This window comes from Plasmodium gonderi (assembly GCF_002157705.1).
Source record: "Plasmodium gonderi DNA, contig: Chr10, whole genome shotgun sequence".
Taxonomy (NCBI): Eukaryota; Apicomplexa; class Aconoidasida; order Haemosporida; family Plasmodiidae; genus Plasmodium; species Plasmodium gonderi.
The window spans coordinates 746,274-767,313 of NW_021628935.1; the positions used below are offsets into that span (position 1 = coordinate 746,274).

The following is a 21,040-nucleotide window of genomic DNA, read 5'->3' on the forward strand; positions in this document are numbered from 1 at the left end:
ACTCATAAGAGCATAACCAATGCTCACACGAATATGAGCAGTACTCATAAGAGTATAACCAATACTCAAATGAATATAAAAGTATGCTTTTTCATTTTTCCATATACTCAGGCAAGTCTGAGAATCTTGGAAATAAACTCAGTTTTATGTGTAGACTTATATTACAGAACTGTAAAAGTTCCACTTTTTGAACGAGAAAATGTGTGCATATTTGCAATAAAAAAAAAAAAAAAAAAAAAAAAAATTATGAACAGACATACGATTTTACCTATTTTTTTAAATTAATAAGCTTTGTCGTAACAGTTAGCTATAATTATATGTACAACGTGTAATTTTGTGTCATTATTCTTATATTACATTCTGGTTTAAGAAATGTTCCATGTAATGGTTATTTTTTTTCTTCCAATTTTGTTGCCTTTTTTTTTTTTTTTTCACATTTATCGGGGATTGAATAAATTAGCTTAATGGAGAGAGCAAGTTTATGCTGTTGCGATATCTTCCTCAGCCTAAGATACGTCATTATGTGCAGCGCGTGTGGGCACATGAAAATACACACCCACAGGGACATGTACATATGGGAAATTTCACCAACATGAAAATACACACCCACAGGGACATGTACATATGGGAAATTTCACCAACATGAAAATACACACCCACATGGACATGTACATATGGGAAATTTCACCAACATGAAAATACACACCCACATGGACATGTACATATGGGAAATTTCACCAACATGAAAATACACACCCACATGGACATGTACATATGGGAAATTTCACCAACATGAAAATACACACCCACAGGGACATGTACATATGGGAAATTTCACCAACATGAAAATACACACATGGGAAAATTTACGAACATGAAAATACCCCCCACATGGACATACACCCTTGCAATGGTCCCTCTGTGCCCTCCCGACCGGTACAACGACGTGGACCGGACGACCATGTCACCAAAATGGGGACCCCCTAAAATATGTACAAAGTGATAATCACATTAACAAGTGTATACTTTACAAGGAACATTATCCAATTAGAAAACTTCTTCTAGTTTATTTCATTTCGAAAAATTGTTATAGCAAAAATGTGAAAAATATGGATGCTGTAATTTTTAGGAGAAACCTGCTATTGTGTCTATGAAATGGGAAAAAAAAAAAAAAAAAAAAAAAAAAAGTTAAAACAGCGCAAAAAAAAAAAAAAAAAAAAAAAAAAAAAAAAAAAATGAGAAAATGCGAAAAATAAGCAAAAGTTTAACTTTGTATATTTTTTTTTTTTTTTCCTCCTTTTTAGTTCTATAAAAATAACAGCGGACATATTTGCAATAAACATTTTACCGTGTATGTGTTCATATATGTGTTTTTCATCATATTTGTATGTTTTTTTTACTGCATAGATTGGTAAATATCCCCGTCACTCTTTCTTCTTGTCTTTTTGTACTCTATTATGTGCACACATATGTAAGTAAGCTTCATAATTCCATTCTCACCTCCTTTTGAACTATGAATATGTTGTGTCCCTCTCCACCACCCCCCACCCCTTTCATTTTCATACCTCTATGTGTATACATAACTGATTGGATTGAATCGAACTGAATTGAGCTGTGGTATATTTAACATCTACTCTCACTTTTACGAAAAAAAAATGTAACAAATGAGCAACGAGTGAGGAACGAACATGGTGTGCTAAAAAAAAAAAAAAAAAAAAAAAAAAAAAAGGGTAACGAGAATCGACGGGGTTATATTGGACACTCTTCAATGTAGTTATGGTTTACTTATTTTTTGATTTTTCTTTTCCATGAAAATAACGTTTTACCCATTATCATTCATAAGTGAAACTATTTAAAGGGGACTGTAGATTATTTATGTATGGATGTAAACATATATGGACATTCTTTAGCGCTATGTAAGTTTTCACTACTTAGTCTAAAAAACATATATACTTTTCATGCCTCACAATTTACTCTACCCCCGAGACGCAATATGATTTGGGGAGACTCATCCAGAGCCAAACAAGCCAGCCTCCAAACAAGCTGACCAAAAATTTCTCCCCACATTTGTGCGTCCATCACTTTGTCCTGACATTTCGCACCTCCCCCCTAAATTGATTTCCCAACAAACAATAATAATAATAATAAAAAATATTTTTACTTAGATTTATGAACTTGGGTGATTTATTTAGACAAGGGATATGCACACTTTGTTTCTACTTAAATTTTTCCATGTCCCAATTTTTACAACGTTTTTGAGATTTCATTATTTTGGAAAAGTGCCTTGAGTCCGTACATCCCTAGGAGTGAGTGCCAAAAAAAAAAAAAAAAAAAAAAAGAGGGAATTTTTTTGACACATCCAAGGCTCATGTGACGTGATAGACCCTTTTTCTATAATGTCTTTTTACGAACGTGGTAATGATTTACTTCAAATGGAAATGCGAGAGGAAAATATGCTGAGGGGTGAGTCACTATACCGATATGTACACAAAACAGAGTTGCCAGAAGGAAAAGACGGGGAAAAAAGTAAGATAATAAAATCTTCGAAAAGCACATATGAAAATGTAATAAGTTGCATAAAGGAAAATATTAATGATAAGAAAAAGATTAGATATTCATTATTTTTAAAAGCATATGAAAATTCTGAACTAGTTCAAATGAAAAAGCAAAATAAAAAAGAGAGATATAAATTAAAATTAAACAAATGTCATAAATGTATAGATACAAAAGATGCAAAAGAAAAACAGAGACTGAAATTGTTAAAAATGCTAAAAAATTATCAAATAAGATATCAAGGTTACACAAATTTAAAAACCTTATGTGATTATTCTGTATATTTTAATAAGTGTAAAAATATGAAGACAACACAGAATAATAGTGTGAATGAAAAAAACTGTGAAAATTTTTTTTATTATCTTGTTTCCATTGGTGTATCTTATGATGATATAATACTAATGGCTAGTGTATTTGAAAATATGGAATATTTAAAGCATTGTAATTTATATATGTTGCCATGGATATATAAAAAATTAAACGAATTTCACAATATTGATGTTAATACTTTCGTTATTAACTGTGTTGCTTACTCTTTATCTACTCTGACATGTTCATTATATTTATTTCTTCAATATAGAACAATTGCCATTATTTTCCCTCTATTTTTTACTTACTTATTTTTATGTGTTCCTTTTATATTACAAGAGATTAATTGTGGTCGTTTTGTTTTAGACGGTTGTATATCTTTCCTTGTTTCTTTTGATTATTATAATCTTCCCATCAGTATCATTCTAATCATTTCTTACATCCTCTCGATTATTAATTGCATTGATATTATATGCTTACAGGTCATATATTTCTCTTATTACCTCACTTCTAACAACCCTTGGGTGTACCGAAACATCGACACCAAAATATGTTCCACTTTTAACGGCAGTAGAAACATTTGTGACTTTGCCAGGAACATCTGCTACTACAATGAAAACACAGGAGTCTGCGAGGTGAATCGAATCAAACTGGTAAGTTCCCCGAGGAGAAAACTTTCAAAGTTTGAGAAGACAAAATGTGTGCATCGCTGACCTAGTGAGAGTTCAGCACAGAGTTGAACGTGCTCATAAACAACTGAGCCTGCGTCAAACTAGAACCCGCTTCGAACCCGCTTTGAACCCGCTTCGAACCCGCTTCGAACCCGCTTTGAACCCGCTTTGAACCCACTTCGACCCCGCTTTGAACCCGCTTTGAACCCGCTTTGAACCCGCTTTGAACCCACTTCGACCCCGCTTTGAACCCGCTTTGAACCCGCTTTGAACCCGCTTTGAACCCACTTCGAACCCCGCCACAATATTTACAGGGCACCAAGATCTACGACACGCTCCTCAGCAAGTATGCCGAACCGAAGAGTGAAAAATTTGCACCGACGACGATCCTACTTTCCTTCCTTCTCCTGATGGTGTACAATTCCTTTTCGAAATGCAAAGTGTCCCACAAAATCCTGAAAATATTAATTTTTATACTGATATTAATCTTTTCCACATTCATAATTACCATGCGTAATTTCACTCTCATCGAATTTCTGCTTATCGATTTCAATTGGAGCAAGATCAAGAGTATCCTCCTTAATCACGAGGTTTGGATTGCATGTATGATGCACTGCACAATCAGCATGTGTCTCCATTCTGGAATGTACTTTTACACATCTAAGGGACTTAGGTAAGACTCGTGGTGACCCCCAAATGAGGCCCCTTCACACGCCTCCATCTGTTCAAACTTCGTAAACTTCGTAAACTTCGTAAACTTCATAAACTTCATAAACTTCGCAACTTGTCAAACCTTTTGAACCACCACAACAGGCTCGGGATAAACGTGATCTCATCGACATACCTCATCGCCCTGTCGTGCTTCCTAATGGACATGCTCATATTCGTGACATTTGCAAATATAATTGGAAATCATATAAAGAATATAGAAAAGAGTTATGCATACTTAAGGAAGTTAATGAAAAGAAATGTATTTTATATCTTAATGACAGTGGGTAATAATTGCTATAACAAGATTTCTTACTTCTTAGGTATAAATATATCATTGATATTTTTAACATTTATGTTATTAGCAGCATCTAAAAGAATAGAAATTTTATTTCTTTCATTTGATGACATTTATTTTTTGAAACCTAGAATTAGAATATTTGACATGAGGTGGTTATTTTTATTTTTGTTATATTATGTATACAGATCCATAGACATAACATATCTGGATCTTTTTTTCACAGAAATGTCTAGAATTATTACACTTTTGATTTTATTTTATATTAATTTTAACTTTTTCTGGTTACGTGGAATTAAAGAAACGGTAGAAAAATTAGGAAAGTATCCCTTAATTTTCAAGATGCTTTTAACAGCTTTGAATGAATTTTTTTTTTTGTATTTCGAAATTGTCTTCCGTCTCCCAAATCGCGTGTCCTTATATTTGGTCAGGCAATTTCTGAACATATTTGTCATTCCCCTCATTTCGGTGCTTATATGTCGATTCTGCTTCCCCACAACCCACCAACGTGCGCCCGTGCCCACTGGCATTCGGGAGATTCTAGTTAGATTCATTTTTGCTATATCCCAATTTCTATAACGTGTATATACGTGCATGTGTATGCGTATGTGCATGTACATGTGCAGATATATATACTTTTCTCCACGCATGCACTCGCTTCTCCCACTTCTCCCCCTTCTCAGTCGAACACCTATGAGTTAGCGACCGAATGCACAAAGAAGTCCAAGAATATCCAACTGCAATTTAGCCAGAGTTCTAAGAGTGCAAAGATGTTCAATGTTTACATAATTTTTTTTTGTAAGTATTTCGGCATTGACCTAGTGTTCATATGCTTTGTGCATGTAGGAAGTAGCATCTTTTCCATAAAAGAAAATTTTTTTAAAAAGAAGAATGTAAATCTTGAAACGAATCCATACCATTTGTTTTTTATTCTTTTCATATGTTATGTTTACATTGCGTACATAAATGTTCCCCTCCTGCAAATGATTAAGAAGAAGAAAATTTTTCAAGTCAACAATTTTAACATTCTGGATTATCCCATATGGTTTGAAGAGCCAAATAGGGAGGAGAAAAGTTCTCTCTTAGGAGAGTTTTAAGACTAAATGAGACAACAATAAATTTTTTTTTTTTTTTTTTTTCTCAGCACCTCTTACTTCTCATCATTTGTATAATTTTCACCCCTCCATGTCAGTGTGATTATTGTGAAGTAGAAAAGGGGGGTGGGATGGGGTGGGTTTAATTCCCCTTCTACCTTTTCACATTTTCTCCTGTTTCTCCTGTCCTTTGTGTGTGTCATAATTCACAAAACTGTCAGAAGTGTCAGAGTAGCTCGAAATGAAATGTGAATTGCATGGAAAACTTGCGCCACCCATTTTTCACATTGCAAGTGTTAAGCATCATGGGGACACATAAAACCATCCTAAAACACGTTATCTTTTAATTTCTTTTCCCTATGCTTCATACTTTTCTTACGTTTCCACACATTTCATATTTTTGTTCATATAATTAAATGTAACGGAAAAAAAAAGGTACACAAAAATTAAGGGGACTCAAATGTGTTTGCAAAGGTGGGCATGGGAAATGGGATAATAGACAAAAAAGAATAAAAAACGAGACACAACAAAGCAAATTCAACAGAAGCGAAAAAAAACAAATTCAACAGAAGCGCAAAAAAACAAATTCAACAGAAGCGCAAAAAAACAAATTCAACAGAAGCGCAAAAAAACAAATTCAACAGAAGCGCAAAAAAACAAATTCAACAAAAGTGCAAAAATAAAAAGGCATAATCGCTTCTACACACACATAGGACTCAACTGATTGATGGTTCTAAAATTGGGAAAAGTACTTTGAAAAATAAAGATATCACCTTGACAATGCTATAGAAGTTCCATTTCCCCATGTGGAACTATCAGGTATGTCTATTCGTTTGTACAGTTATTTTTTTTTTTGTCTGTTCTTGCGTGGCAAGGTGGGAAGAGAAGATCGGGTGCAACAGCGCTGCATAACTTGTAGGGCCAGCTCTAAGAAATGGAAAACTTGGCCATTATTTTGCTAAACAAAGGCTTGTTGTCATTTGATGGGATATTTGGATGTCCACAATTGTCCTTGGGGTGAAGAGCACTGTTGAGTAAAGCTCTATTTCCATTTTCAATAGAAATGATATTTTTCCTTGCATCTGTGGTCATGTTGTTTGTGTAAAATGGATTAATTTCATACGCAACTTTCTCCTTTTTATTTTTTTTTAAATCAAAATCGTAAAAATTATTACCATTCCTTATGTTGTATGTATTTTTATCGATATATCTAGTACCTTTTCTTTCTATACTTTTTTCTTCAAAATAATAGCCCTTTTGTTTGTAATCCTCACTGGAATATCCATTTTTCTTCATTCCTGTAAGGAAGAAAATGTTTTATTTTAATGTGCTACAGTTTTAGGAATATTGGGAAAGGGTATTCATCCCCTTTTGATTCACATTTGGACTATTCTCCTCTGTTGGCCCACGTACCGCAATATGGACTCACCAAAGGGGTTAGTAAAAGCTTGCATTCATCAAGCTTTTTTTTTTTTTTTTTTGCCATATTTGGCTAAAATTACCTGAACTGTTCATATTTTTTTCAGTCATATGCAGTACGTCTTGTTCCCCATAGTATGATGCACCGTTTTTAATACACGAATCAGTTACACTTTCGCTATTATGTTTCCTCATAGGAACAGTATTGATAGAATTTTTATTTCTATTGTTATTCATAATTATCACATTGACGGAATTCAAATCTTTTTGCAGTGAACAGACATATTTGTGCGCATCTTCATTTTTTAAGACTTCCATATAATTACTATTGAGGTAAACATTTCTGTAATTATTTTTCTGTATATCTATGTCAGGGGTGTTGTGGGCATGATTGATATTCCTGTCTATTATCAATTTATGCTCCAACTTGGTTCCTTCTTCTTGAATGGCACTCCTGTTGAGAACATCCATTTGTCTGTTCACAGAATGAATGGGAGGAAAATCGTTCGTTACATTTCTGTTATGATGCACCATGCTTACTTTACTACCTTTTTGAAAAAGGTCTGTTTCTTCAATTTTACACTCTTGGGTATGGTTCTCATCTGATTGATTAGACACGTGTTCCATGGTGTTTATATTGTATCCTCTATTGAATTTCTTGGATTCCATTGATCTGTTTCTCGTAGATGCACCATTATCTTCGTTGCATAAGATGTATGTTTTCCCTGTGTAAACATTTTCATCCTTTACATGCACTATTTTTCTCTCATTTGTGTAGGAGGTACTTTTTTCCTGAGCACCTTTTTTTGAAGTACTAACAAAGGAATCATATCGATTAGTGAAATCATCTTGATTATGTTGTAGTAAGATTTTCTGATTGCTCTCTTTATGCATATGAATGAGTGCATGCTTTTCATTTTCTCTTTTTTTTAATTCCTCTTCTAATACTTGATTTATTTCTAGTCTGATTTTTGCAAAATCTCTTAACGAATTTGGACATAACGAATTTTTCAAAATATCATTTCTTAACTTTGCTGCCAAATCACAGTCAAATCCACATTCTTCTAAATCCTTTTTATCTACATTTTCTCTAGCCATAAAACAGTTATACTCTCTTTCCAGTTTTATCATTTTGGAAAGAATATCTAATTTTTCTCTTTTCACTTTATTCATTCCTCTAGTTCTGACCCCTTTGTATCCTTCAATGATGCTTTCCATTGTGTCTTTGTCTACTGCTTTGGACAGCATTGTTCTGAGTTCTTCCTGTATGAAGGGTGGTGATAATTGGGCAAAAATAAAAGGAAAATATATGTAACAATCAAATAATGCTAAGCACTGCAAAAAAGTAATACAAAGCAAAATAACCATATGCATGTACACATTCACTTGTACGTATCTGCACGTATGAATACACCCACGTGGAAACATTCGCTTGTTGATGCACTTTTTGGAGAAAATCCCCTGCACTGTTCAGGTGCAATTTTTTTTTTTTTTTTTTTTTTTACCTTAATTTTTTGAGCAAAAACTTCATCATCGCGTTCAAGTTCCTTAAGGTGGTTTAAGTAGGCTGTGGGGAGAAAGTGTGCATTTAGGGATACATAAAAATGTGCATAAATTTGTAGAAGTGTGCATAAATTTGTAGAAGTGTGCATAAATTTGTAGAAGTGTGCATAAATTTGTAGAAGTGTGTATAAATGTTTAGAAGTGTGTATAAATGTTTAGAAGTTTGTATAAATGTGTAAAAGTGTGCATAAATGTGTAAAGGTGTGTATAAATTTGTAGAAGTGTGTATAAATGTGTAGAACCCCTCAGAATTGCTTGGAAATATGTATTTCTTCATGAATGTGTTGTGCTTGCAGACTCACCTTGCTGTTGCTCTATGTAGGGCTTCAATTTAACGAAAAATTCATCGACGAAAGAAACTGTTTTTTTGAAGCTCTGGTTCCATAATGTCTGTGGCTTAAACGTGCACTCCTTCTCTTCTTCCTCTTGCTTTCTTCATTTCATCAAATGGTTATAAAAAAATTGGATGTGAATAGATGGAATGAAACAGTTTAAAAAAAGAGAAAAAAATAGCACTGTACATGATTTTTTTTTTTTTTTTTTTCCTTCTCCCCTTTATAGTTGTTCCAAAAGGGATTATTTCTTTTTCTTTTTTACTGCTTTTCTAGAGATGCCTTCAATTGTTTGTTCATTTCTTCCTTTATTGCCTTTTGCTGTATAAGCTACAAAATATCGAAAAATATGCATCGTATGTAAATTTCAAATTGGATAAACTTCTATGAATCTACCTCTTTGCATTTTCACTTTTCACACAAGGACAAATTCAACAGCGTGAGCAAATAGGGAACGTACACAATGGAATGTATTATGTCGAGCTCATAAGAAAAAATCGTCTCGCAATTAAAAAGTTTTATATACATAAATTATTTATTTTTTTTGTGGTCTTACGTTCCTCCATTTTTTTCCCCAGATGATATCTTGCTTCTTTTTCCTTGTTAAATATAAGGAACAGGGAGGTAAAAAAGAAAAAAAAAAAAAAAATTGAAGTAGTGTGAATGGGTATGGGTGAGTGCAGGGAGTATCACATTGTTTAAATATTATGTTCAGGTATACACTACAATTATGGTTATCGGAGCATTTTTATCTACGTTCTTATGCTTATTACTTTAGAGAATTCATTTTGTGTATAGACAGGTTAAGTATGAATATATCCTTCTAGCAAAGTTTCTCTTGCCTTTTATTTTTTTGTAAAATTGTTCTGTAACTCCTTTCAGAGTAAACTAAGAGGTAGTTATAACCAATCAGAATTATTAAATGTTTCTGTCTTTATCAACTTAGAGAGAGAAAATTCCACAAACAGGTAGCAAAATAGAAATCATTAAGTTTCTTTTTTCTTTTTTTTTTTGAAAACAGGTAGTTGAATTTGGTTTCAACGTTAAAAATTGTGGCCTTGCAAAAATATATAACAATAGTGAGGAGAAGAAATAAAAACATGAACAAATGGGAGTTCAAATATTGGTGTTCACAAATTGGTGTTCACAAATGGGTGTTCACATATTGGTGTTCGCAAATTGGTGTTCGCAAATGGATATTCGCAGATGGAACATTGTTGAAGTGATATTGCACAGCATGCAATTACAAGAAAAAGAAAATTGTTTTCTTTACAGTTCATTCACGTGTACGAAAAAGGGAAGATTGACACGGAGGAAGGTAGCATAAAATGTGCAAAACAATTTGAAACAAGAGTGCGCTTTAAAATTTGTTCCTGCTTCATCCCTGCTTCATCCCTGCTTCGTCCCTGCTTCATCCCTACCTGGTTCCTACTATGCTCGTCCTATACTCAAAAGTTGCGTCTTTTTTTACGCTTAAGAATTAAAAATAAATAACTTTTGCTTTAATCGCACGTCTATACATTCGGGACAACACACTAGCCAGTGGAATTTTAAATGATTAATCATGAACAATAAATAAGAGTACTTCTACATGCTAAGTAGTGTTTTTTTCTTTTATGACATTTTTTTACGTAGAATTTACATTTCTGATATTTCGTTTTATGTCAGCGTTGAATAAAATTGAAACATGTGTGTGCCTATTTAGAGTGACAAATTTAGAGTGACAAACTTAGAATAACAAACTTAGAATGACAAATTTAGAATTACAATTTTATTATCCCCTTTTTGGTAAAGAGAAATGGAATGTCCACATGGCACGTCAAGTGAGTATTGCAATGCCCTTTTCCATGATCTTCCTTTGAAGTTTTTTTTTTTTTTTTTTTTTTTTTGTCTGATCATTTTTTCCATTTTATTGTTTATTTTTCCTTTTTTACAGTATATAAATGAGTGCAAAAAAAAAAAAAAAAAAAAAAAAAAAAAAAAAAAAAAATACTCCTTCAATGGTACAACATACAAATTTGTGCTTTCAAAAAATGTTAAATGTAGACATGAATGTGTTAAGGCAGATAGGGAAAGTAAATTTCTTTTTAATAAATATATGTGCATAACTATGCACAGTTCAGGTAAAATATTTTTAAAAGTAAAAAGTTCTCAAAGTGTGTGTTTTTGCCTGTACAGTTTTATTTACCTGTTGAGTTTTATTTACCTGTTGAGTTTTATTTACCTGCACAGTTTTATTTACCTGCACAGTTTTATTTACCTGCACAGTTTTATTTACCTGCACAGTTTTATTTACCTGCACAGTTTTATTTACCTGCACAGTTTTATTTACCTGCACATTTTTTTTTTTTTTTTCTGTTCAGAACAGTAACACAAAAAAATATACAAAATTTTGAAACAGTTGCACACTCCCCGGTGCCATCACAATTATTAATTTGTGTTCGGATTTAGTTACATCTTTTACTTCTTCGAGTTAAATTTCTACACCCTTGTTGTGACAATGGAAAGAAGGTTTATAAATTTGTGTGTGGTGGGTAAGCATGTGCTTGTATATATATATATATATATATATATATATATATATATATATATATATATATACATATATTCTTCTATGCCAGACTTATACATGTTGTGTTATTGCTCTCAATCAGACAACCATCACTACTACTTAATGTGTATGTAAAAAAAAAAAAAAAATGTATCATGCAAATGCACATAAGATGGTATTACAAAAATATGCCAGAATTAACCATGCAACTAATGGTTAAAAGAGGTATACAAAGTATTATATATATTTTTTTTTTTTTCTTCTTCCTTTTTTAAATATGTACATAATGATTGTGTTTCCACTCAGGGGGGGGAAGCAGCCATGTGGAGAAATGTTTCTTAACGCAAGTTCTCGTATGGTAGAAACCGCATAAATAACAAAAAAAAAAAAAAAAAAAAAAAAAAAGGGTATGCTGAATACTTCGGACACAAAAAGTGTTCCTGATTCAAAGTATAAACACGTGATTGTAACAAACGATCTGTACTTTGAGAAAAAAACTGAACTCTGATCTATATTTTACGCAAAAATTGAGAGAATATTAAAATGTAAGAAAAATGTGTGAGAATTTACTTCGAACTCTGTCCACGAAGTAAAAGCGTTAGTAGAAACATAACTACATAAAAGTGTAACTACACAACTTTGTTTCACTATCGAGTCATACATATTATTCATCACTTCCAGTTGACAGCCCACTCGTGAAGCTTGTCCACCACAACAGGGAAAAGCGTTTTGACAGATGCATTAATAACACCTAAAAAATAAATCTCGGCTGCCTCGTCATTTAAGTCCAGTTTGAACTTTTCCTGAACTTTCTGTACACACAACTGGGGGCTCATTTTCATATCCTTAAGTCCTGATTCACACATGGAATCAAGTAAGCTAATGATTAACTTGGAATGATATCGTAAGTATTTATATGCTAAACAACACTTTTTTAAAAATTTTTCATAACCGATACTATGGGCCCCTCCCATGGCTTCAATCATTTCTTTACATAATTTCATGGGAGGAGAAAAAGGCTTAGGATCTTCTCCAAATATGTATCCAAAATCGATGTGAAAAAAACATCCATCTGGTGAGACCATAAGGTTGTCTAAATGTCTATCTCCTATACCTAGCAAATATGTTATAACACTATATCCTGCACAACTTGAAATAAAATTTTCTAAAATGTTTGGATCAAAACCTAGAGGTGAATTCGGATCGGTACTGTTTTCAATAAAATATTGTCTAATTTCTCCTTTATAATTTTTCTTAATAGATGAAATAGATTCAGCATTATCAACAAACTCAATAAATCCATCATCTGTTGACAGAGATAAAACTTTGTAAAGAGTTAATTTTAAGTTCAGTCCATACCGTTTCCATATATTATCTATAATGTATATTATTTGTATGACCAAATGATCTTGTCTCAGATCATCCCCTGCTTTGTAAATATACTTTTTTATGGACAGTTCATATATTTCGTTATATCTTTTTATGCATTTTTTATGCTTTTCTTTCTTACTTTTCCTTTCATGTTGTATTACTATGCCTCCTCCCTTTTCTATCACGATTCTATTTCCTTCTTCCCTACTTGGATGTTCCCTATCGAGGAATCGTTCTTCTGAATCATTCTTCTCATTCGGCTTCCTCATCTTTGGCCACTCCTTTTTCGTCTCCCTCTGACCACACCCACTCTGTCGAACTTCTTTCGAGCCAATTCCTTCAGCAATATTCATAACTCTCATCATTCCCTCTGCTTCTTCACTTGTAACCCCTTTTTGAGAAGATGAAGTTAAAAAATTTCCTGATGACCATCCTTTCGAAACATTGTTATATGTCGGCCCTCGTTGGTCATATATATATTTTTTTCCTTTTTCTTCTCCTTTTGCTTCTACTTTTGCTTCTCCTTTTGCTTCTCCTTTTGCTTCTCCTTTTGCTTCTCCTTTTGTTTCTCCTTTTGCTTCTCCTTTTGCCTCTCCTTTTGCTTCTCCTTTTGCTTCTCCTTTTGCTTCTCCTTTTGTTTCTCCCTTTTCTTCCTTTATCTCGCCTGTGGGCGCTCCGTTACTGGGACGGGGTGCCCCGCTATTTGATATCCCTACCTTTTCTATCTTTCTAGATTTGTAAAAGATATTGTTTCCATGGAATTTTACATTTTTGTAATGATATTCAAAATCACTTGCGTAATCAAAGGAGGTGTACAAAGCTTTAATAAATTTTGAGTTAAACGAATGATATACAGAATAGTTTTTTTTTTTTTTTATGTTTTTCTTTAAATATTTTTGTTTATTAATTATCAAATTGTGAAAATTTTCATGTGCAAGTTTTATTTTTTTTCTGACTAAACAAGCTATAACAATTGGATATAAGGAAGAACGTAAAACGTATGACTGTTCAGGTAAAAAACTTAAAAATTCTATATCTGGGTCAATGGGCAAAATTAACGGTGTATGAATTTTTTTTATTTTCTGTTCCCTAACAATACTTATGGAATCATCCAAAATGTCGATGTTATTATCCTCATCGCTGTACGCCGTGCTAAGAAAAAAATCAAAGTTTTCATTAAACTGCAACAAATTGGAAAAAAAAGAAATGTCTCTATTTCTTTCAATTTTAGATCCCTTCGAATCATCAATGTACGTTATAGTTTTGCTAGAGTCATTGCTCATATTGGAACTCAGGTTCTGTGAATATGTATGTACGCTCGGGTCGTACTGGAAGCAGTACAGATCTTCCTCTGGATTGAAAACGATGGCCAGTTCTCTGTTTAGATAGTAAATGGAATTTCTCGTGTCACACAGACTTTGTACTTCATCCTTCGATTCTTCGTTAGATCTATTTCTAGACTTATCAGTTTCCTTATCGGTTTTCCTATCGGTTCTCTTATCAGTTCTCTTATCAGTTCTCTTATCGGTTGTCTTATCAGTTCTGTTATCACTCACCTCGTCATTCTGCTTATCTGTTATGATGGAGTTGCCTTCTTGTCCCCCATCGGGTGCCTTCGGGCTACTCCTCGCAATGGACAAGGAGACAAAATCATAAATATCATTATCTGTAAGAAAAATGTTATTTTTTATAAACTCTTTAATAACTATGCATCCATAATTTTGTCTATAATAGAATAAGAATTGTCTTAATTTCTTTGTTTTGTTTTGTATACGATCTGATTTCCTTTTCGAAATTTTGGTGAGATATAACAATTGATTTCTAAATCGGTTTTGGTTTTTGAGAATATCTAGAATTTTTTTATTTTTTTTTAAATTGGACGTCATTAATTTGTTGATGAATAATTTGTGGATATGAATGTACAAATTTCCTTTTGCTTTATCTTTTGTTTCACTTAAAAGAAACCAGTGCAAATAAATTGACAATTTCTTAGACACGACACATTTATTTATTAACGTGTTCATAAACAAATGATCAATTTGTTCATAATTAAAAGTTCGCAAACATTGTACTAGTTGGAAGAGGTATAATTTTATCTGATCTTTTTTGGTTTCATTAATTATATTAATAATATATTTTTTAATTTCTCGATGATGTAAATTCATGTTTAACAACTCAAGACAATTTTCCAAACTTGGTTTTGACCACTTATATAATAAATAAGTTGCCTCTTCTTTTTCTATTTCATTATCCCAGTTAACACTTTTCAAAAATTTTCCTAATGCTTCTTCTCTATTAACTAATTGAAAGCGAAACTTCCAAAGACATTTTTTTTCCTCTTCATTTAATTTTGTCAATCTTGTGTTCAATATTGTATTAATCATTTTTATTTCTTCTATTGTTGGCACTGAATTGGTATTTGACGAGTCCACCTTCTCATTATATGAGAAATCGAAAGGATAATCATCATATCTACTTATGTTTGATAATTTTATATTCTTGCTTATTCTGATAGCATGTCTGCTCATGTGTTCAAAAATATCATTTATCTGTTTTTCTTTTCTTAGTATTTTATCTTTCAAGTTCTGGAACACCATTTGTTCAGGTTTTTTTCCGCACACTTTGGTTATGCACTGAGATTCATTCATTACTGCCCTTGCTTCCTCACCGTTCCTTTTTTTCAAATGGGCACCGTTATCCATAACGCGAGGCACTACCTTTGCTTGAGATGTCTCTCCTTCGGGTTCGTCCAAACATTCTTCCACGTTTTGTTTTCCATCCGTTTTGCCAATTTTTTTCAAAAATGCCTGAACAAACGAATCGGTGTCACCCCCACTTGGCAAATCAACATGGCCAACATAATCGAAAGAGTTAAAAAACCAATTGTGGTAATCTCCCGAGTGATCAAAGTTATAGCTCGTAGGGAATACTTCATTCTCCAGCCTTTCTTCACTAGATACTACTCTATTTTTAAATAAAGAAGATGAAGATTCTTCTCTTTTGTCATTATAATAAATATACTTTTTGTTAAAAAAAAGGAGATGAAAAATCAGAAATCCGGCAATTTTTTTCTCTTCTTTTATTTTCCATTTACTGTAAATATCTGTTATCCGTCTCACAATTGGCAAAACTTGATTTTTCTTGGGAAATTCCTCTTCACAATATGCCTTCCATCGTTTGGTTCCATGTCGCGACTCTCTGTTTACAAAAAATAGTTCCTTTTCGAATTTCTGAAGTTTGGCCATCAGAATTTTTTTCTCCTTCGCTATTCCCCTTTTTGGCATCTTGCCCATTTGGTTAACCACACAATACTCGCTGAAATTATTTCCTCTCTTCCGGAAGGAAGTTCCTCCTATCCCATCAGGAATCTCATTCAGTTTTGTATTTTCTTTTTTTGTAATCTCATAAGGGTAATCCCTCTCTGTGAGTTCTACTTCTGATTTGTCAGTTAACCCATTTGTGTCCTTCCAATGTGTGCACTTTTTCGAAAGGATAAAACTTTTCGAATGATTAACACTTCCTGAATACATGTCACTTATCGAACGAATATAATTTCCTACACGTTTGCATTGTGTCATCATTTTGTAGAATTTAACTTGGTTGCTATGACTTAAGGGTTGGTTATTCTCTCTCGATTTAAGAAAAAATGTGTTTTCATAATTTTCATCCCTCAACAGTGTTCTATTTAAGAGAAAATTATCCCAACTGGTTACAGTATCAGCTTTACACATACCTTCAGAGGCATTAGGGTTATTTTTTTTTTCATTTATATTGCACTGCTTGGTGATAGTAAGTTGTTCCGAAGGATGTGCACTTGTATTTTTTTCATAATCATAATCATTATCGTATTCTTTTCTGTCACTAGTATTATTATCATCTCCCTTTGATAGTAACAGATTGGAAGTAAGAATAATTCTTCTTCTATTCGAATCTGTGTTGACATTCTGTTTGATGGGAGGTTTGATTTTATCACCCTTGCAGCATGTTGCTTTTCCATTTTTGTGTTTTATTTTGATATTTCTTTTCATGCCAACTTTGCACATTGTGGAGGGAAGATATAACCACAACAAATCTCTATAAATGCAATTTTTTAACAAAAAAGAGATTATTACCTCCTCGTGAATGTCCCTTTTTGGAACACTATCATCAACATAATGAATTTTCTTCCCCAATGCATTAGTAATAATTTTTTTTATTATTTTTTTTTTTTTTTTACTTCCAAGATGATACAATTTTTTTATTTGAAGTCCTTGCTTCAGAACACCATCAGGTGTAAGTAAACTGCAGTAAGTGTAAAAGCACAAATGTCGAATCTTCTTATGATTAATAAAAAAAAATAAATAACTCTTTGGACTTAACTGGCAATACTTTATAGGATACACCACTCTTCTGTTTATTATGTATAGATTCTTTCTTATGGCCATCGCCCTTTTTCCTGTTAGCATCCTTTCGATTACGTTATCTTGCCACATGTCGTGCTGAGAATCGTCTCCACCAGTGTGGTCATCTTGGGAATGTTCACCAGTGTGTCGTCTTCTCCTTCCACTTGTTCTATCGCCCCTTGATTCTTTTTTGCAAATTTGCTTGCGTTGTCCCTTCTCAATTTTTTCGTTTCTTCCCCTCTGAGTGCAACCATCAGAGTTCAATGTGTTTCCACCGTCTCTGATGCTTCTACCGATTCTGCTGATTCTACCGATTCTGTCACTTGTACCGTTTGCAATGTCCTTGCCAGTTTTCCATTCTCCCTTTGCATGTGTACGTTTCAAGGGGCTGTTCTGAAAATGCTTCTCCTCCTTTTGAACACACGAATTCTTAGTGCTCTTTCTTACACTGCTTCCAGCATTGTGACAGGTTACAGTAACGGGAGGCCCGAAGAATTCTTTGTCGATGAGAAGATAACAAGTAGCCTCAAAATCATTCCTCCTTTGTGCATTTGGAGGAATTACATTCGTCTGGGTTGATGAAATTCTTCTTTTTATGTTTTCATTTTTTGCATGGCTTCTGTTCATACTGTGTCTTGAAAAATTGAGATTTTTCCTCCTTTGCCTCTTCCTTTGTAGATATTTAAATTTTTTCAAATTTTTAAGTTTCCACAACAATATATTTTTTTCACCTTCTTGGGAGGGAATTGTGCTATTACTGGGAATGACAAGGTCTATTTTATGATTGTGTCGTCTCCTCACATGAGCTTGGCTTGTAAGTTCATCTTGAAAAATTGTAATAAGATTTAGATTAGTGATCAAATAATGATTAACTTCCTTTATGTTTGCAATGTTCATACTTTTACCCTTCTTCTTCTTCTTCATGTTTGTGCTGATGAGGAGTTCAGAATTTTTTTTTTCCCCCTATGAATATTCTTACTTGTTCTCCCTTCGTGAATTTCAGATTCCCTCGGGTTTTTCTCTCTCTCTCTCTATCTCTATCTCTCCCTACTTGCACTCTTATTCCCACATAACAATCACAAACTTTAGCTGCGACTCTCAGGGGTGGGATAAATGATACGGATTTTCCTTTAATTCGTGTGTGTTTTTTTTTTTTTTTTTTTTTTTTTTTTTTTTTTTTTTTTTTTTTTTTTTGCTTTTGTTCTATTCTTCACTTTTTTTTCCCTTTCACTTTTGAATTTCCCAATCCCTGAAGGGAGAGAAATTTTTCATTTTATGAAATTGTGGTGACAGTATAGTTGGATCATCACATTTCTCGTCTCATTTTGTTTTCCTCTTTTCGTGTACTTTCTGCCATGCCAATTTCGATGATGTGAATTTACGTCAACTCAAATTTTGTGGTAATCAATCTTATTGTAGTAAACATTTTTGAAATCAAACTTTATTGTACTCAGTGGTTAATCGCGTTTTTTTTAACTCTCCTTTCTAGTGCTAGATTCATTTGTGCAAATCTTATTCTTTCATTAACCCTTCAAAGGAGAGTAAAAATGGAGAAACAAAAAAAAAAAAAAAAAAAAAAAAAATGGCGGAATATCATCACCAAATGGCTCTTACTATCATTTGACAGTGAGAGATGGCAAAATAGGAGAGATTACATATATTTTTTTTTTTTTTTTTTTTTTTACTCTCCACTTTTTAGCACAAATGTACAGAGGTGTATATATATATATAAAGAAGTATGCATTTTTGACATGTTCTCATTGTTTACATTGTAAGCTTGCCATTACTTACACATTAGCCTAAACTTGATGAATTTAAATTATAGTTAGAGTTGTAAAAGGTTAAAGTTTAGGGTAAAAAAAAAAAAAAAAAAAAAAAAAAAAATCAATTGGATATATATGACAAAAATGAATGAGCAACGGGGCAGAAGGAAATTTTTTTTTTCTCTTCCCTCCACTCTGCCCCCAAGAATATAAAATAAAAAGAATGTGTTATTGCACTATGGGGAGGATATACTGATAGAGAGTAGAAGGAGCAAAAGAATGAGTGACAAAAAGATACATCCATTCGAGGGTACTTGAAGTGAATTCTTCCTTCCTGAGAAGTAGTCTCGGTCCTTAGTTGCTAACTTCTTTCGTTTTTTTCTCACACACAGAGGATACGACAAATGGTGGTTAAAACACGCTATTATATCTATACCATTTCCATATTTTCGATCTTCTCGTACAGTATTTTTTTTTTTTTTCGACCCAGTTCTTGTAAGCGCACAAGAGGATCCTTCCGATAAGCATATCTATATGCACACCTGAATGTAGAGTCTTAGAAATAGACACGAAATATTCTTTGGATTTTCTGATAGTCCATTTGGTTTGGGTTCACACTATCTTCTGTTCTTCAAATCAACTAGAGCTGCGATTATAGTTATCATAATTCCACAGAAGGAAATTTGAATGGATGGGGATGTACATAGGTTTCGAAAAATTAAGCCATAGTCTCGGTTCTGTCTGCAGAGGGGAGGGGGCACAAGTATGTGTGTGTGGAGAAGTAGAAATGTGTGTAGAGACGACATACATGCATGTGTGGAGAAGTAGAAATGTGTGTAGAGACGACATACATGCATGTGTGGAGAAGTAGAAATGTGTGCATAGACCAGGTACAGGCATGTGTGGAGAAATACACAAATGAACATGCATACGCACTTGCACGGGTACGTACTCGTTGAGATAAGCACATGGATGAGTCCACACTTACAACTTATAACTGGAGGTATAGTAACTTTCTCCATCCTGCAAAAAGGAAAAAGCTCCTTGACAGACATCCTTAAGTGGGTGATAACGATACTTGTTCAAACACACAAGATCATGGTTTTGAAGTGAAAATTCTTTCTGTAACTTCCTATCAGTCCATTGTTTTTTCTTCTTGTTTATTTCACACGTTATATATTTTTCGTCCACGGTTTTTATATTATGACAAAAAAGTGTTTCCTTTTCGATTCTCTCCTTGCTAACATATTCGGGGTCGTTCAAAAGGGTTCTCATCAAAACCATCCTTTACCTTTCCTCACGCAGCGAATTTTATGCTACTCAGGGTAGCGGCAGTGAAATGCCACTCGGGAGAATCACCACTCGGGAGAATCACCACTCGGGAGAATCACCACTCGGGAGAATCACCACACGGGAGAATCACCACTCGGGAGAATCACCACACGGGAGAATCACCACACGGGAGAAGTAGTTCTTCCTTTTGTTAGTCCCTAAGTATAACAAACATTTTAAAGAAAAATCCACCAGTGCTTCAGAAGCATGTGTTTTACAACATGCATCTAACATGACAAGAAGAAATTGCAAAAAGGTGCTCTAAAATTTAGGAACTCTTTCTTAAACATCTTAAAAGAAAATGTGCGCGGATGTGGGAAACCAACGTGAGGCTTAAAAAAAAAAAAAAAAAAAAAAAAAATTGGGAACAACTTTGGGGAAAAAACTGAGATGAGTGACGTATGCCGAGCGATAAAAAAAGAGAAAAATAAAATAGAACAAATTAGGGCAAAACGAAGCAAATTAGGGAAAAATGAAACAAATTAGGGAAAAATGAAACAAATTAGGGAAAAATGAAACAAATTAAGGCAAAATAAAATAACAACCTACCGAACTAAACAAACCAATGCATGAAATGTTAAGGAGAAAAATGAACTCCCACTTGGTGAAATCACAAGGTGAGAAAACAAAAAAAAAAAAAAAAAAAAAAAAAAAAAATTAAAAGAAAAATGAACGTTTAGCAAACAGTTGGCTT

General features: G+C 33.3%; 4 protein-coding genes across 4 annotated transcripts; 1 reads left to right on the top strand and 3 right to left on the bottom strand.

Moving 5' to 3' along the window:
• Nucleotides 1–2,432: 2,432 nt before the first annotated feature.
• Nucleotides 2,433–5,636, top strand: PGO_101590 (hypothetical protein, conserved; the record flags this gene model as incomplete). Its single annotated transcript, XM_028688190.1, has 4 exons — nucleotides 2,433–3,515; nucleotides 3,848–4,206; nucleotides 4,347–5,082; nucleotides 5,223–5,636. 4 exons carry the CDS (start codon nucleotides 2,433–2,435, stop codon nucleotides 5,634–5,636), a joined length of 2,592 nt encoding a protein of 863 aa, XP_028543991.1.
• A 924-nt stretch (nucleotides 5,637–6,560) lies between these two features.
• Nucleotides 6,561–9,734, bottom strand: PGO_101600 (hypothetical protein, conserved; the record flags this gene model as incomplete). Its single annotated transcript, XM_028688191.1, has 7 exons — nucleotides 6,561–6,931; nucleotides 7,136–8,315; nucleotides 8,558–8,619; nucleotides 8,918–9,048; nucleotides 9,213–9,277; nucleotides 9,504–9,546; nucleotides 9,721–9,734. 7 exons carry the CDS (start codon nucleotides 9,732–9,734, stop codon nucleotides 6,561–6,563), a joined length of 1,866 nt encoding a protein of 621 aa, XP_028543992.1.
• Nucleotides 9,735–12,169: 2,435 nt separating this feature from the next.
• On the bottom strand, nucleotides 12,170–18,175 carry PGO_101610 (phosphatidylinositol 3-kinase; the record flags this gene model as incomplete). The annotated part of the gene is made up of 1 exon (XM_028688192.1): nucleotides 12,170–18,175. One exon carries the CDS (start codon nucleotides 18,173–18,175, stop codon nucleotides 12,170–12,172), a length of 6,006 nt encoding a protein of 2,001 aa, XP_028543993.1.
• Nucleotides 18,176–19,631: 1,456 nt separating this feature from the next.
• On the bottom strand, nucleotides 19,632–20,298 carry PGO_101620 (hypothetical protein, conserved; the record flags this gene model as incomplete). The annotated part of the gene is made up of 2 exons (XM_028688193.1): nucleotides 19,632–19,755; nucleotides 20,003–20,298. The coding sequence occupies 2 exons, from the start codon at nucleotides 20,296–20,298 to the stop codon at nucleotides 19,632–19,634; spliced, it is 420 nt and encodes a 139-aa protein (XP_028543994.1).
• Nucleotides 20,299–21,040: the final 742 nt, after the last annotated feature.